Genomic DNA, 17,685 nt, shown 5'->3' on the forward strand with positions numbered 1-17,685 from the left:
GAGAGCAGGAACTGCTTTCTTTAGCTACCAATAACCCATGTTATCAATGAGCGCTTGCAAAAAATAATTCGCAGAAGAACCAGGTGTAACATAATGCCGCATTCGTAACTTTAAAAACGCGAACGTCAAGGCAGAAATAAATCGTCAGCGTATACCAACACAGTAGCTTGCAGTCAATCCTACAAGACACTAAAATTATAGTTAAAAGCATTGGAAGTGATTGCATGCATCAAATAAAATACCACTCTACCGGCACTATTTCAAACGTTATTTACATTCTAGACTGTTCATAAGTATTCGCCAAACAGGGCAACCAAGTAATATAAAAATAATCAGACACTACGCGGACACGGTGAGGGAACTAACGAAAGCAGCGGCACAATACTTGAACATGTCAGGCGGCAAGTTCAATTAATTCGAACTTCATATTCCCCAATCAAACTTCTGGTCTCTAAAAGAGACAATATGAAGAATTGTAACACAATGTTGAGTTCAGCTAAAATTCAATGATTCAATCTTCTGCCACTTTTTCCGCCCCCTTTTCTTTTTCGCTGTGTTTAATATTTCTCACTTTATTGAAGTTCGCTTCCGCCTTCCCCCCATCCCCCTTTTTTAACACGAAAGTGTTCTGTGCTAGGGTCCACCACGGCTCCACTGACGTATTTCCGTCACGGATATGACGTTGTAAAATATAAAGACTAAGGGATGCCAAAGAAAAAACTAACGAAAAAGTTCTGTCACCGAGAGTCGAACTTACAACCCCTCGCTCCGCAGCGCGCGGCGCGAAACAATTCAGCCACAGACGGCACGTTCTTCGCCGTATTAACGGCGAGCTATTTGTATACACCATTTGCCGGTGGCAGTACTCAAAGATCGGTAGTGCATCAGCATGTTTTCGTTATCACTAGCGAGATGGCGCGAAGAGCTCGAAGGGCGCGCTTTAAAGGTGGTCGCCCCACGTCTTGCGATGTGCGCGTGCCTCTACAGGGCGTGGTCGGTCGTGCGCACGCTTATCTCGTGATGGCGGTGGTTTGTACGTCTTGTGCTCTCCCCGCAAGGTTGCGTTGAGAGCACGAAGGTCACGTCGGTTACTGCAGCGGCCACTTTTGCTAAAGGAGCGCGCTGCTCACACAGAAATAAGTTACAACTGTGATAGTTCACGCTCATCCTGTGTATGTTCGTTCCGTACGTCCTTTCTGCTTGAGCAGCGCCTAGCAAGTCTCGAGCTGCTTGTCGTTCTTCACATGACATTACAATTTGTTGCTACAGCATTCATTCCTTCGCCCTTGGGGCGAAAGAACGCACAACAAACGCTCAACTACATCTGTGAAGACACGTTTCACTTTCGTGTTATACCGATTCCTATGACAGAGGGATCAGCCATTTTTTTTTTACCTTTAGAGAGCTACTTTTAGGCGCATGGTCACCCATTTCGCTTCGTCGGGGTATGACCAAGCGAAGGATTCGTACAGGGGACGATGAAAGAGAGAGAACGCGCAGCGCGGCGGCGCGGCGAAAAATTAACGGCGGTGATAAGCGAAAAGCGCAAGAGGAGCGAAGCCGAGAAAGGAACAGCGGACGTGTGAGGAGGAAAACAGAGGAGGAGGTGGGTGACAAGCGAGGTGTGACAGCGCCAGATTAGCGCGCCGTCGTGCGTTTGCCGATGACTTTTTCGGCAAGGTGCCCGGTGAGCTGCGTCCACCGATGTCATAATTGAAAACAAAGCAGCGCTTGAGCAGAGGCGAGTCAGCGGTGACTGCTGGAAAATGCACCCGCGCAATAATTCAGTATGTCACACAAAACATTGTCAGCGCCAGCCAGGCTACTGACACCATTTTCTTAATCACGCCACAAAAAAGTCTCCGCCGCTTCTTAAAAAGAACGAGCGACACAACCGATGGAAATGTTGCGTCTCTCAATAATGCTAAACGAGCAGACCGAGCAGAGACTAGCCGACAACTATAACTTATAGGTGAAGCGGCCATGCATCAATACATGTCATAGAATGTCGCAAGAATTAGGTACAACTGGTTGTGTAAAAAATAAAGGACCTACAAGGAGCAGCAGTTGGAACACTCGAGAATAGACTTTCAAATCGCAGTTATGTGTCATTCAATGCTCATGTGGCCCTGAATGAGAGGCAGATGGCACCTATTGGCCGCGAGATCGGCCTATAGGTGGCAGCAGTGTCGCCGCGTTAGTGTGGAGAGGCGGTCGGAGGCGCGTATACAAATGCACACAGCGGCGCTTCGTTGTGAGCAGTTTCAGCTGATTGTCGGCGAATAAAATGCGTTGATTCCTGCTTACTGGTAGTATATACACTCCTCATTGTTGAACTGATGCACGAAGATCATCCAACGTTCCTATTACTAGTGAGAGAAGCGCAATCTGCAGATGAAAGGGATGCTCGCCCTGGATGACAGTCTGCGCTTACGCACCATATATATATATATATTGTTGTTTTCTCTGTACGTGTTTAGCTTGTGTTCTGTGTACTACACACTGCTGTATAGCACGACTGAACTACATAAGTGTTTACTTCTTGTTCATTTGTATACCAGCCCATATTCCTGTGCAATGAGTTCAATAGCACTGTTCACGCGAATACGAATACGCAGGTAAGAGTTTAGCACAGAGCTTTCATCGATTGATTACGTGCACGACAGTGATGCAACAAAGGTCCGGTTATATTGTGGAATAAGTGTTTTTTTTAAGTAATAATGTCCTCTGCCTTCCATCAGTTTATAACAACTCCACACAAACGCTCAAGATATTGTGAAAAAGAAAGGACGAGGTTTTGCGTGAAATTATGCGACATAAATGTAAGGCACGCCGTGGGGCTAAGAACACGTGTGGTTCTGCATAAATTTCGCCGCAAGTTCAAATTGCGCGCGGCAACACCGTTTTATCACTGCCGAGTCATGCCATTGTCTGTTTTCTTTGGGGACAGTTTGAGTGCTGAAGTCTCAGACTTCACTCGATAGACATATTTCGCTGTAGCGGGACCACGACCGTAAAATAAAATAAAAGGACATCGTAAGCGCAACTAAAGCTCATCATGAACTACAGTGCCGCGGTTATACACCTAATAACAACGCGAAAGTGCATGAGCCTCGTTTTTGTTTACCACGGAGTCGCTAAAACGCTGCATTCACACACAATTTAATGCTCCTCATGTTTGGGACTATGCCAAGCGCACATTACGATGTGCTTGAACCAGAAAGCGGCATCAGCACTGAAATGATTCTGGCCAACAAAGGGTACGACCCAGTACACAGCCCTCTCGAAAGTCGCACTCACTGATCTTATTACAATGCACACGCAGCCGAGGAAGCCCATTTGCTTCTGTACACAATGTTAGGTATACGTACGAGCAGTTAAAATCGCGCTAACATAACAGAACAAACCGCCCTTTGAGGACGTGCAGGACGTACGCGCACATGCAAACACGACGTGGCTAGCAGACGACGCAGGGAGCAATCCACACTAGGTGCGCTTCAGCCAGTAGCCGCCAGGCGGCGACTCCGCTCGATCTCGCGGCCAATAGCAACCTTGAAACAGCGCAAGCAAACTTCAGGCCGGCAGGCGATCCCACTCATCGCGGCGCGGAAGACCACGCCATAAGTATTCAATCTTAAAGGACCTTAAAGTGAGAAAATTAATTGGTTTAACCATTAAAGAGATTGCTTAAGTACACTATATTCATTCATTTTTAATATGGATTTAGAAGAGAAAGTAAAGAAGAAAGTACGACTTCTTGAACTTCATTGCCATTATAGCTAGCTCAAAACTGCTGCTTCAGCGAGTTGGTTCAGTTGTGAGTTCAACGCTGTGTATGCGTTTCTGAATCCCTAGGTGTTCCGTCTTTTCACGCTGGTAAAATTTGTCAATTTAGTTAGACCTCGCGGATTTCGCTGTATTTCATATGACAGCCTCGTTTGACAGGTCAAAATTTCTGGAACTTGCGATGTTAAATATCTCATCCCATTAGAACAGAACGCAATCCATTTTTACCGATAAGGAATTACAGAGGTCCCAGGACATTCTACGTACATAAGAGCTGGTGCGAAATTCAAGGCGGAGTCGTTAGCCGAGTATTTTTCGTTTCCTGGAGTACAATCTCGCGACAAGAGTGGTGCATTGTTCTTTTCGTACTGTGGAAGACAAATTTTCTGACACCAGTGCAATCTGCATCGTGCGCTAGTAACGGCTGTTGCTGCTGTATACGCACTACAAATTCTCAAAGAATCGCAACATTTTTCTTTTACGTTGTTGCCCATTATCTGTTCTGTAGATGTTTCGTCAGTGCTGAGCAGTAGCAAATGTACTCGTTTGCTGCTTTAATAAGCTAAACAAATTTCGAACCCTATCTTGTTATAATTCGGCACTGGTTAAAGTCAGTTTTAAGCATTTCCTTCCACACCAAGAGTTCTTTCGTGAAGACATCTGTCTGCTTCAGACATACTTATGGGTCGACAATGCACGAAGAGGTTTTATTCGTAATATTCTCTGACTACGCATAAAAGAGGCGCTCTCAGTAATAGCCTTGTTTACCGGTAACTATTACAGCAGTATAGCATACATTTCTTGGGACGTGTGGATAGTAATCGCGCGTCATGATAGTGAGGAAGAGAGGTCGTCCAGACTTTCCGTCGATCATGTTCTCGTTCGACAGGAAAGATGCCGGAACAGACTGGAAGCCACTTCCAGTCGTTGCTGCCGAGTTTCGAGGACGTCCTGAAAGCTCTCTAGGTTACCTGTGAAGCTCTTGAAGAAGGTACATCAGGTCCGTAGGCCTGGCATTGCAACTTCCTGTAAAAGCACGCTTGATGGCGCACAACCCTTGTGCCGATATGCCTCTTCTCTGTTCTTAAATGCGTGAGCGTTTCTATGCCCACTCAACGAGAAAACTGTCCGTCCGCATCGCTGTAGCGTAAGACGACCACCGGCATAAGGACGAGAGAACGAGTGCAGAGAGAAAGAGAAAGAAAGATAGAGAAATACAGAAATTCTTGGCGAAAAAAAAATTTCTTGGCGAGGTGAGATTCGAACCCGCGTCCCCGCGATCCGGAGGCGATCGTCTGAAGGAGAAGGAGGGGAGAACAAGTACAATGTGAGAGAAAGGGGGAAATAGATTGAAATAAAGGGAAGGGAGAAAAGGATGGAAGGCGAGAGAACGACTACAGATAGAGAGAGAGATGGAGGGAGAGAGCGAAACACATATATAGAGAGAAATAGAAACACACAGACACAAAAAAGTCAAAGAAGGTCACGAATAGCCATGTGTAGTATAGTACAGCAATGAGTGGGAAACAGAGAGGTGAGAGGGTACAAGCCAAGCCTAGACAATCCAGGACTAGCTAGGTGCCCATCAGCCATGCTGTGAACCACCCTTGCACGGCGTAGTGCAAGCTGCGCTAATTTTCTTTTTTTTTCCTCCAGCTCAGAAAACACGTGTAGGTTCACGAACAGAGCTAGCTCTTGAATACACCCAAGAGAACCAAGAGTATTTTCAATTAACTTAAGAAGAGTGGTTTGATGGGTGTGCTAGTATTTAATATTTAAGAAGGTAAATGCCTTCTTCAAGATGCAATGCGAACTCGCCCAGCAAATTGGCCTAGTTGAAGTCAATCGCTCGGGAAATATTAGAACAGGTACCTTCCTTTGGTTGCATCGCCGGTTATCGTGATGGCTAGTGGTTTATGACGCAAGAGGGTGCATGCTAGCCCCTAGCAACAACTCGTGGGCCACTCCTTGGACACCTATTGCTGTTCTCTCTCTCCTGGAAAAGCACGTGAGAGCTTCGGTGCGTCGCAATGTATAGTTTATGTATTGCAGAGCTACAGAGCGCCATTCCTCCTACCGTCCTGCCGCCATTCGCCTTTATGGCGGCTTCTGGCGCCTAACGCATCACGAATACGGATATGCATAGCCACGACTGATGTAGATGTGTTGGCTTACATTACTTACGTAAATAAACAATGCAATTGCGAACGCTACCCATATATCCTCAGAGTGAAAAATGTTGAATCGCTTCCCATTCCTTAAATGTAATTGCGTTCTTCAACTTGCTTCCGTCGGCAGCCGTTGGAGATGGTTCCCGAAGATTGAAACGTCAACCAAGCTGTGGTATCACGCTCCTTACCTGGTGATTATCGTCGACTGGCGGCACCTCCTGTGGCACGCACTGCGGTGGCGAGGCGCTCCATTCGCCTGACGGCAGGCACTCGGCGCCCGGCTCGCCAACCATGGCATATCCACTGTCGCAGCGGTACGCCACACGCGAACCCACGCCCAGGCTATAGGCGACCAGTGAGCCGTTGGCGGGCGTTGCGGGCTCCGCACAAGCGGCCGGTCGTGGCGCGTACTCCATGTACACCACGGCGTCATTGGTGGGCTGTGCGCCCGTCAGCAGCAACACGATCAGACGGTTCGACACGCTCGTCACATTCAGAGGCGGCGGCTTCAGCTGCACGCCGCTCATGTTGGCCAGCGGCGTCGACTCGTCGCCGTCGAACAGGTACAGCTGTGGCCCGTCACCACCCGAGGCCCGCGGCAGGCGAAGCTGCGTGAAGCTCGCCCATACCTGCAAAAACAGATACACCCGGTCTACTCCCCGGCAGCCAAGAGAGAGACAGAGAAGAGGAAGCCAGAGCTGTTAACCAGAAGGTAGGATCCGGTATGCTACTCTGCAGTGGGTTTGGCAAATAGGGAATTAAGGAGAGAGAGATAAACAAAAATGGTGCCTGATCCCTCCGTCATAGGAATCAGTATAACACGAAAGTGAAGCGTGTCGTCACAGAAGTAGTTGATCGTTTATAGTGCATTGGTATATGAGAGCTTGCACAACGTCTATTGTTGTTTGGCAGATATAGCACCGCTTGATGTGGAAGCACGCACGTTGACGCCTATAGTGGTACATCTCCGTACCGACGACTAACGCCCATGATCATGATTTAACCATTTCGCCGCATATGGTGAATCCCACGCAAAGATGGCATCAACAAGCACATAGTAAACGCTGATACTCGATATGCACTCCTTCAAAGCGTCGTGAAACGCGAAGAGAAACGCGACGAGCGCCGTCGCTTCCCTCCAGCCTGGCGGTTAATTCTCACAGGGCGAGCGGGGAACACGGTGCACAGCCAGGCGAGCATCGGAGAGATATTTTTCGATATAGATGGATGCTATGAGCGAGGCTTGTACTAAAGCCGCCATCTCGGGGTGTGTTAAAGCGTTGATGAAATTACAATTCTCCTATTGGAAACGCGACCAATGAAACGTTCGCAGCAACGGCGCGTTGCTGAGGCAACGAAGTTCCTTTTTTTTTTTTTTCGAGCCTGGTGGCACACATGTCACCGCCCCGTTATAAAGCGGACGCTCATAGCAATTATCCATCCCTCCAAGAGCACTGTGAGAGAAAATTGTGGAAAATAAAAGGCGCGTTCACGTAGCCTCCGTTCTGTGTTTGGCGGTAGCTCAGTGGGCTAAACGTCCGCCAGCCATCGTCGCGGACCAAGACGTCCTGGGTTTGGCTCCTGGCAATGGAACTTTTTCTGGTGGTTCTTTTTCTTTGTCATGGGATGGCGTTCATTTTGCTGACGTACTTCCGTGACGGAAACACGTCATGAAAGTCTTAATGGACCCCGGCATAAAACGCGTTGGTTTAATAAATTATAAGAAAAAAACAACCACAACCACACACACACACACACACACACACACACACACACACACACACACACACACACACACACACACACACACACACACACACACACACACACACACACACACACGCGAGAGCGTTCCAGTCAGAGTTAGTAGCCACAAAGTCACAATTTCGCCGCAAGCAAAGCAACGAATGCGACAGGAACAAATTGTAATTTACGAAGTAAGGCTAGCAGCTAACCCTTTGAGGATGTGATCTCGCGTAACTCTACTAAAAACGCTGGCGTAAAGGAATAAGCCGCAAATAAAGTTAGATGAAAGTAGCACCCGTCCTGTCTCTCTCGTTCTGGTGAATTGTCTTGCTTTTTGCGCACAATCTTTTCCATCAGCTATGCACCATCTCGCCGAATTCCAAGTTTTAGTAAGGGAATACGGCCGCTCCAGGGAGCGAAGCTGTTTTCGTGGTGTCTGTCATCTCAACGCGAAGTTGGCGGCGAGAGCAGAGAACGCACGAAGAGTAGGAGCAGTCTACTGATGTCTGTCGAGATAGCGCTTGCGGCCACGCCCTTTTGACCAAAGTTTGCAGCTGCTGCCCAAACGACGCAGCCGCCCCTCCCTCCCCCGTTCCACTGGCACCCCTTCATGCATTTTCACCCGACGAAGCCAGCCGACGGGTTCAGCTCTGCGTGATCAGCGCCCGGCTGCAGCCTTCGCAAGGTTTTGCTTGCACGTAGAACATACGACGAGCGGGACGATTTAGTCGATTTGTACTTTATACTGAACATGATGGCAACGACGACGGCATAAATGCACCTAAAGTGTCCATATAACTTCGATCACAATAAGGCCCGTACCCAGAGCGGGAGGTGGGGGGGGGGGTATATATAATGAAAAATAGGCGCTTTCCTCAAGACTTCGAGGCCTTCAGAAGTGGCCCCACCCACAAAACAAAGAAAAACAAGGGAGTCCTGGCTTCAGGCGTGATTACAATAAGAGCTTTTCTTGATGCTACTTGTAACGTCGCCCTTTGAAATGCTGTCAGTACGCCATGCATAATGTTCGGCGGACAAGTATAGAAAGTTGTGCAGATTGGTCACGTCTGCGCACCGGTCTTCTAGTGGGTGGACTTGCGTAGGCCAGTTGTACTTGGCTGCAGTTGAAGGAGATATGTATATATATACGTATATATATATATATATAGCCACAGATTTATTGTGGTAGAAAAGCCTCGAGGTCGGCCTGAATAAACGCTCCTATTTACTACTCAGCGTTGAGGAAGGAGTGGAAAAGAGAGGAAGAGAGAAGGTGTTGAAGTCGAGAGTTTGGCGGAAACCCGCCTGGCCGGGGAAAGACATAGACGAAGGAAACACAGCGCCGACCAAAAGTAACAATATTGTGATTGTGTTTGTGAATATTCTGATTGTGAACGAGGCTCCCGTGTGGGAGCCGAAACGTCTTTTTAAGAATATATTTTTACTTTTGGTCTGCGCTGTGTTTCCTTCGTCTAAGAGAAGGTGTTGATTAGGAGGGTGATGAAGGTGGCGGTGCGACGTGAGGCGAAGTGAAATATTGTCCTGGGGGAGCACGTCATTGTAGCTCGAAGTTACAGAGTGTCTACTGCAGCACCAGTCATTTAAATAGAATCTCGTTGACATGATCCTGCATAACGCATTTTTTTTTTCTGGCCAGCGTACCATAGGGGCAATATCTATGTTCATAGGTTAAACTGAATACGTTTTCTCCTGAAATTAAACATTACCAATGCAGAAGTGAACTTTAACTGGTATTTCTGAAACTGATTCCTTTATATACCAATGCAACCAACATTATTAACATTCCAACAAACCACGAAGGACAGGCAACTTCCTTATTTGCTATGTCGCTGAGCAGGCATTTCTTTTAATACTTTATTGAGCTTGTTGCGGATAATACCACCATCCCTCAACGCCACAGGCAACTTCCCTATTTACTTGTTGTTATTGCGGTGGCTACCTAATTCAACCACAAGTATCCCACCTGTTGTCCGGGCTGTGCGTTGATCTGCCACTCACAGCGCCGGTTCGGCGGCAACCTCTTTTCGAGGAATCCAGGGCTGGCGATGGCGCCGGTGCCGGCGTCCCGTCGCACGATGCCTCGGAGACAGTTGGTGGCAGCGCATCGGGGAGCGGTGCGGCTCCAGCGCGGCACGCCATCGCTTCCTGTCTCGCAGCGCGCCACTCCCGCGTGTCCCACAGGGTCCAGCGGCGGGTTGCACGCAAACCGGATCTCGCCGCCCAGCTGCCAGTCGCGGCCCACGACGTAGCCCTGGCTCGGCGGCCGCGGCCGCTCGCACTGGTTCGGATTGAACGCTTGGTAGCGGAGCTGGAAGCTGCCCGGCACCGAACCATCGGCCAGGGGGCTGCGCGCAACGAGACTCGCGTTCACATCAAATCGAAAAACTTGACATTGAAGGGGTACCACAGAACGAGAAAGCATATCATGAAGTGCAAACTTGAACAGGACGATAGGCAAAACGCGTACAGCATGGTGATTGAGCTTGGCTCTCGACTCCCGTGAGCAGTAATCCTAAGATTGCCCTAAAGTACGCTTTTTTCGTGTTTCCCCCATTTCTAAATTTAATGTTACCATGGTAACGTGCTTCATGAATGTGTTTGTCATTGTGGTTTCGTCCGTCTTGACGTAGCTCGAGCTGGCAAAAAAAAAAAAAGAACTTGTGTAGCTAATGGTGTTCTAAATCCTGCGCTAAATGCAGCTCCCCTACTGTGAAACCTGAGGAAGTGCGTAGCACGGACACCCGGCGATTCCCGTTTGTAGAGTTCCCACTGCTCCGTTTACAAAACTGTCGATACCGCCAATGTTTGACGTAAGCACGTAGGGTTTCCACGGAACGAGTAGAACCTTATTAGAGAGTTTTAGTGCTGGGTTCCCGCGGGCTTGGGGGCGCGCGGGCCCTTGCGCTCTTTTGTATTCTCGGTGGATGCGGCTGGGAGTACAAAGGAACGCAAGAGCGTGCGTACGCAGGTGGCTTGGGGTCCCCAGTGCTAAAACTCTCTATTAGGAAGATTCGCGAATTCGGTGTGCAACATGCGCACACCTTTTCGCTGTGCTTTATCGAGTTCCTGCTTGTTACGGCAGTCGAGATACTTGTCGTCTACCGCGAGTTTCGTCGGGTTGTTTCCCCCTTCAGATGTAGCGACTAAGATACCGGAGAATCGCCGGTGGGAGGAACAATCACGCTCTTGGCGAGGCGGTGGCGCCTGATTTTGCGTGGCGCGAGTGTCGGCCGCATGTTACGAAACGTTTTTAGCAATCTTAAATTAATTATTGCGATTACGTCTTGGTTGTTTGTGGCAGTTGTATTACTTTAGACCTTGTTCGTTTATTTAAACCCGGCTTGAGGATTGCTAGCTTTGTTTTCTGCCTGTATTGACCACTTGATTGTGAGCATGACCACGCCACATGAGATCTACGGATGGATGAAAAGCCGGGCTTCTAAATTGCTACGCACTTAAAACTACCACCTGGAATAACATAATCTTTCGTCAGGTGACACAATAGCGCACTGCTTGTGAAAACCTGGACGCAGGACAGATTTATTCGGACTTTGAGGAGGCTATTATTTCCTCCGCCGGAAACCAAAAACTACTGAACACTTTTCTCTAGATTGCTGGGACAGGGTTCTCTTCTGGGACGCCCTTTAGCGAACTCTGAAAAAAAAAAAAAAAAGCTTTCGCTTCTGAAAGTCTATCGCATAGAATGTTTCCCACCTGAATATGAGGAAGTGGTATCGTTCGTCCCATTGACCCTACAGGGCATTCACGGCATATGGTGGTCGAGAATGGCCGCGACACGTTCCGATACTCTTATTAATCGTCCCTGTGCCTGGTGCTATTTCGCAGTGCTGATCTTAAAGTACAAAGAGCCCCACAGATAACGTTTGGAATTGCGATTCAGTGCTATGCGATTCAGGTATAACTGGGTGGTGAAGTATAACTGGGTGGTGAAGTATAACTGGGTGGTGAACTGGGTGGGTGGTGAAGTAACTGGGTGGTGAAGTCAATGAAGGCACTCTAGACAGACTGCCTTTGGCGGCCTGCGCGGTAAAGAAACAAGTGAAGCAGCACAAGCTAGGCCGACTTGTTTATATAACAGGAAAGTGTGACGTAAAAAGTTATTTTCAGTTTCGGGCACTTAAATGATGAGAAATGGATGGCTTTTAAGTGCACAAGTATACCTAGAGCACAGCCATCCCTACTGAAAGCGTTCCGCATGCCAGTACCATAATTCCATATGTTTCGTACGGAATCCATATGTTTTCCGTATATTTTCCATATATTTTCCGCACATTTCGGTAAGAATCATACGAAAACATACGGAATTGTGGTATTGACTTACGGAACGTTTTCAGTAGGGATGGCCGCGCAATAGAGCCAATAGAGCAATGTAAGCAAAGTTGGCGGCCAAGTACAGGTCAACTGAACGTTCAAATGAGTATAGCCGAGTCTTCAAACAGAAAGTGAGAGAAACACAAGGGACAAGGTGTTTACAATCGAACCGCATCCGTGTGGAATTACGATAACAGCACGAAAAAGTCAGTACGGAAAATATGTACCCTCACACAAAGGAAAATGTGTTGCTAACTGGAGTTACAGCTTGCTTCCTGAAAATCAGTGCAGGAAGCGAGCTGCTGATGTGTGAAAGAACTGAAGACATGGGAATGCAGCGCGAATATATTCATAAGCGATGACCGCAAGGAATGACAACATTTCAAGAGTAATATTATTGAGACATCGAATGATTAACCGATCAGAGGTAAGGCAGCTCTTCATTAAACTAATAAGCAAAGAGCAAGAGGAACATTGTCCTTCACCGCCATCATGTCATATGGAGGTTAAGGTTAGAATATATATATATATGAATGAAGAGAAGAAAAACCACATTTCGTACGTGAGTCCTTCTCTTCAATCATCTATGATACTGGACCCATCGCTCTTCATATACCTGTCGGAGCTAACGCGAGAAAGATCCAGCCCTGACAGCGTTCAGTTTTCGAAGTGATTTTTTTTATTATCGCGCTGCACCCGACGCGCGGCCGAATGCCAACTTCTTCTTTTCCGAGCGCCGCATTCTGAGGCGCTACAGGGCTCCCCCCCGTAGAACGAGAGCCATAGGAGTCGCCCAGTGGACATGCTTGGATGAGGGCATCCAGGCTGAAGATTGAAGCCCCGCGGACGCGAGAGCGGCGATATACGCAGGTTTTAGTCGATCGGCAGCCACGACGTCTTCACGGCCATTGATATCCAGCGTGAACGTCTTAGGTGTACGATGGAGTACGCGGAATGGGCCATCATAGGTTGGTGTGAGTGGTGGCCGTATTTGGTCACGCCGAACGAAGACGTGACTGCAGTCATGCAGATCCTGGCTGACGAAGACAGACTGGGGGTGTCGGTCGGCAGGAATCACAGGAGCAAGGTCCCGAAACGTGGTGCGCAGCTCTCGAATGTACGTGGAGGCATCGTGAGTGGAAGGTGGCGATGATGGCTCGAAGAATTGTCCTGGAAGACGCAGGGAAACGCCATAGACTAGTTCGGCTGATGAGCAGCCGAGATCCGCTTTCAATGCTGATCGGATACCCAGAAGTACGAAGGGGAGGTGGTCGAGCCAACGTTCCCTTGGCTGGTGAGCAGTGAGGGTAGCTTTCAGTTGTCGATGAAGCCGTTCGACCATGCCGTTGGCGGAAGGATGGTAGGCAGTTGTGTGAATGTGTCGAATGCCCAAGATATTGGCAAGTGCGGTGAAAAGGGCCGATTGAAATTGACGACCGCGATCAGTGGTGACGACAGAAGGGCATCCAAAGCGCGACACCCAGCCGTTTGTGAAAGCCTTAGCAACTGTTGGTGCTGTAATGTCGGAAATGGGAAACGCTTCCGGCCATCTGGTGAAGCGATCCACACATGTCAGCAGGTAACAGGCTCCTTGCGATGACGGAAGAGGGCCGACGATGTCGAGATGGACGTGAGAAAACCTTGCGTCTGGAGGCCGAAAGGGGGATGTTGCCGTGACAGTGTGACGGTGAACTTTAACCCGCTGGCACTCAAGGCAGGTTCGCGCCCAGCGTCGGACATCAGCATTGATGCTTGGCCAAAGGAAACGAGATGTGACTAGCTTCTGGGTCGCACGAATACCAGGATGGCTCATGTTGTGCAATTGATCAAAAATTGCACGACGAAAAGCTGAAGGCACGAAGGGCCGAGGGACACCAGTAGACGTTTCGCACGTTATTAATGAGGTGGAAAATGGAAGCGGGCACTCCGTGAACGATAGAGACGTGGATGAAGAACGAAGACGATGCAGCTCAGGATCGTTGCTTTGTGCAGCTGCTAGCTCTTCCATGTCTAGTGGTGGCTGGGTCGACAAGGCATCGATGCGGGATAGTGCATCAGCAGCAGTATTTTCCGGCCCATGGACGTGTCTGAGATCCACAGTGAACTCGGAAATGAAGCATAGTTGACGGATCTCCCGTGCAGTGTAATTGCTGTGATTGCGATGGAAGGCAAACGTCAGGGGCTTGTGGTCTGTAACGACGTAAAAGTCCCGGCCCTCCAATAAATGACGAAAATGTTTGATGGCAAGGTATACCGCGAGGAGTTCTCGGGCAAATGTACTGTATTTAGCTTCCGGTGGCTTCAGTTTTTGCGAGAAAAAACCAAGGGGCTGCCAACCGGATACGTGCTGCTCGAGAACGGCGCCAACTGCCACGCTTGATGCATCGGTGATGAGACGAATTGGGGCATCAGGGACGGGATGTATGAGCATGGTGGCGTCTGCCAGAGCCTTCCTGGCAGTGCCGAAGGCAGATGCAGCGTCCTCGGTCCACTCCAGTGGCGCAGCCGGGTCTTTCTTTTTAGCCAATAGGTCGGTCAAGGGCTTTAGGAATGTGGCACACTTTGGAAGAAAGCGGCGATGGAAGTTTAGTAGGCCCAGAAATTCTCGGAGTCGCTTCAGTGAAGTCGGGGGTGGAAAGTCTTGAATAGCTTTCACTTTGCTGGCGAGTGGTTGGATACCCTGTGGAGTGACAAGGTGGCCTAGGAACTCTATTGTAGCGACGCCGAAGAGGCACTTATTGGGATTAATTACGAGGCCGTAATCATCCAGGCGGTGGAACAGGGCGCGCAGGTGGGCTTCATGCTCAGGGCCGGATGAGCTTGCTACAAGAAGGTCATGAGGGTAGGCAAATACGAAATTGAGACCTCGCGTGACCTCGTTGATAGTGCGCTGAAAGGTCTGTGCAGAGTTGCGCAATCCAAAAGGCATCCTCACATATTCAAACAGACCGAATGGGGTGGTGATGGCCGTCTTCGGAATGTCGGCGGGTTCTACAGGAATCTGATGGTAAGCCTTCACTAAGTCAATCTTAGAGAAGATTGTGCACCCAGCCAAATTTGACGTGAAATCCTGTATGTGAGGAAGTGGATAGCGGTCTGGTAAGGTGTGGGCATTGAGAGCGCGGTAATCCCCACATGGTCTCCAGTCGCCAGGATCTTTCTTCGGCACCATGTGGAGTGGCGACGCCCAGTTGCTTGAGGAAGGCCGCACAATGCCGAGTTCAAGCATGTGCTCAAACTCACGGCGGGCGATGGCGAGGCGCTCTCCAGATAGTCGACGGGGTCGTGTAAAAACGGGAGGTCCAGTGGTCACAATGTGGTGAGTGATGGAATGCTTCACCGGTGACTCTCTGGTGTGCGGCTTCATGATGTTGGGAAAGTCGGCGAGTATTTTTGCATACGGCGAAGCAGGTGTGAGAGCTCTCAGTCCCGTTGACGAGGAAGTACAGAGTACACCGTTGATGGAGAGGCGGGTGTTGAGATCAATGAGGCGATGAGCATGCATGTCCACAGCAAGGTTGAAAAAACTGAGGAAGTCAGCTCCAAGAACAGCTTGCGAGACGTCAGCGAGGATGAAAATCCAGCGGAAAGTACGGCATAGTCCAAGGTCAAGTGTAAGAGAGCGTTGGCCGTATGTGCGAATGGCGGAATTGTTGATCGCTTGGAGTGGGCAGGTCTGTTCGTTGCGACGGCGATCTGCACACGAGGCCGGTATGACGCTAACCTGGGCTCCTGTGTCGACTAGGAAGCAAGCGCCAGTGACCTTATCAGAAACATAGAAAAGGCGGCATGACTTTCGACCAGTACCACTTGCCGCCGTCAGTGGCCGGTCGTCGCATTTCCCGACCAGGAGCACGGGCGAGTGCACTTGCGAGCAGAGGCACCGAATCGGCGGTGGTACCAGCACACGGTTGAGGATGAGACGTCCCGCGGCGCGTCGGTTGGCCGAAGTTCCGGAGAACGTGGGGACGTGGGTATCTGGAACCTGGATGACGGTCGACGATGCGCAGGTACAAAGCCATCGAGGCGCCTGACAAGGGCGTCCAAACGGTTCTCGATGCTCGCGAGCGCCGGGTCTGCAGCGGAGGCCGGTGGTGGTGTTGTAACGGCGTTGAGGCTATGTGCCCGCGAGTAGTCCGCCACTCGGTCAGCCATTTCAGCGAGTGTGTCTACTGGGACATCTCCTGCAGCCACGAGGACCGGTACCATGCTCTGCGGTAAGCGCTGGAGGAACAACTCACGCAACAGCTTCTCCTCTTGAGGGGCAGACGGGCCGCCAAGGAGCTGGCGCATGCGTCGCAGGAGCTGTGATGGGCGACGGTCACCGAGCTCTGTGGCCGTGATGAGCTGTTGGAGTCTGCTGTGTTCGGACTCAGACTTGCGGGAAATGATAGCTGCCTTCAACGTGTCGTAGGGATGGCTCGGGTGCGGCGACGCTAAAATATCAGCTAAGTCGTCGGCTACGTCCGGAGGTAAGCAGGACACCAGATGCCAGTACCTGGTCTGTTGGCTGGTGATTTGCCGTAGACGGAAGTGCGCCTCGACCTGCAGAAACCATGTGCTGGGGCTGTTGGGCCAAAATGGTGGCAGGTTGACATGTTGGATCGCAGCGACCGCAGCACCGCTAGGTCTGGCGTCTTCTTGGGCGTCAGGACCGGTAGGATTGGTGGCAGAGCCGGCGAGATCCATGCGGGATGATCGGGGCTGCGTGTTCTTTATCGGGTCACCATTAACTGTCGGAGCTAACGCGAGAAAAATCCAGCCCTGACAGCGTTCAGTTTTCGAACTGATTTTTTTATTATCGCGCTGCACCCGCCGCGCGGCCGAATGCCAACTTCTTCTTCTTTGACGAGCGCCGCATTCTGAGGCGCTACATACCTAATGTGTATGTATAAGAATGCTATACTGATTAACAAACACCGGGTGGAAAAAATCATTCACGAGTCGAACACTACCATGTGTTTTATTGTCCTTCCGCCCGACGCGTGGCGCGTGATAAGGAAGGATCTTTTTCTGGCGCGCACCACTACACCACGCACGAACATCTTCGTATCCGCCTCCGCCACAATGCGGCCGCTTGCTACCAAACCGTGACTCTGGTGCGCAGCATCTCTAAGCTCCTGAACCTCCACTGCAGATAGTTCGAGTGGCTGACGCCCCCCGCATGTCTCTGTTTTTTGTTATTTTGCTACGCAGCATACGTGACCATTGTTGAGCGCGCAAACTCGGCCTACCTGGAGACGAAGTGGACCTGCACCGTCTCTCCGGATAGCGTGGCGTCCAGGCAGTTGACGCATGAGCGCGTGAACTCGCTCACGTGGCCGTCTACGATGAGGCGCAACGCGGCACTCCTTAGTACAGGCGACGGCAGTTGCACGCTGTCCAGCCGCACCAGCAGCCGAAATCCAGGAGCAGAGCGAAGCGTCCAAGTGCAGTTGAGCCGGTCACTTGACCGAAGGGGCCGAGGCGGTCGCAAGATGCCTTTGTCGGCGCCGTCGCGGGTCTCACCACACTGCTCAGCAGCGCTGCCGGCCATCAGCAACAGTGCAAGGAAGGCCGGCCACGAGGCCATCGCTTCCTGCACTAGCCTGCGGTAAAGACAGCAACCAGGCTCAGCCCACACGCAACT

General features: G+C 50.1%; 1 protein-coding gene across 1 annotated transcript in view; it reads right to left on the reverse strand.

Annotated features, from left to right (window-relative positions):
- LOC119395659 (CUB and sushi domain-containing protein 1) overlaps nucleotides 1-17,685 on the reverse strand; it is a 130,466-nt gene that overhangs the window by 85,290 nt on the left and 27,491 nt on the right. Inside the window, exons 2-4 of the mRNA XM_037662649.2 lie at nucleotides 17,291-17,644; nucleotides 9,688-10,069; nucleotides 6,146-6,586 (exon numbers count right to left, since the gene is read on the reverse strand). Coding sequence (XP_037518577.1) covers nucleotides 6,146-6,586; nucleotides 9,688-10,069; nucleotides 17,291-17,628 — 1,161 coding nt within the window. The 5' untranslated portion in view covers nucleotides 17,629-17,644. The remainder of the gene's footprint in view (nucleotides 1-6,145; nucleotides 6,587-9,687; nucleotides 10,070-17,290; nucleotides 17,645-17,685) is intronic.

Source organism: Rhipicephalus sanguineus, chromosome 6, assembly GCF_013339695.2.
Source record: "Rhipicephalus sanguineus isolate Rsan-2018 chromosome 6, BIME_Rsan_1.4, whole genome shotgun sequence".
NCBI classification, from domain to species: domain Eukaryota; kingdom Metazoa; phylum Arthropoda; class Arachnida; order Ixodida; family Ixodidae; genus Rhipicephalus; species Rhipicephalus sanguineus.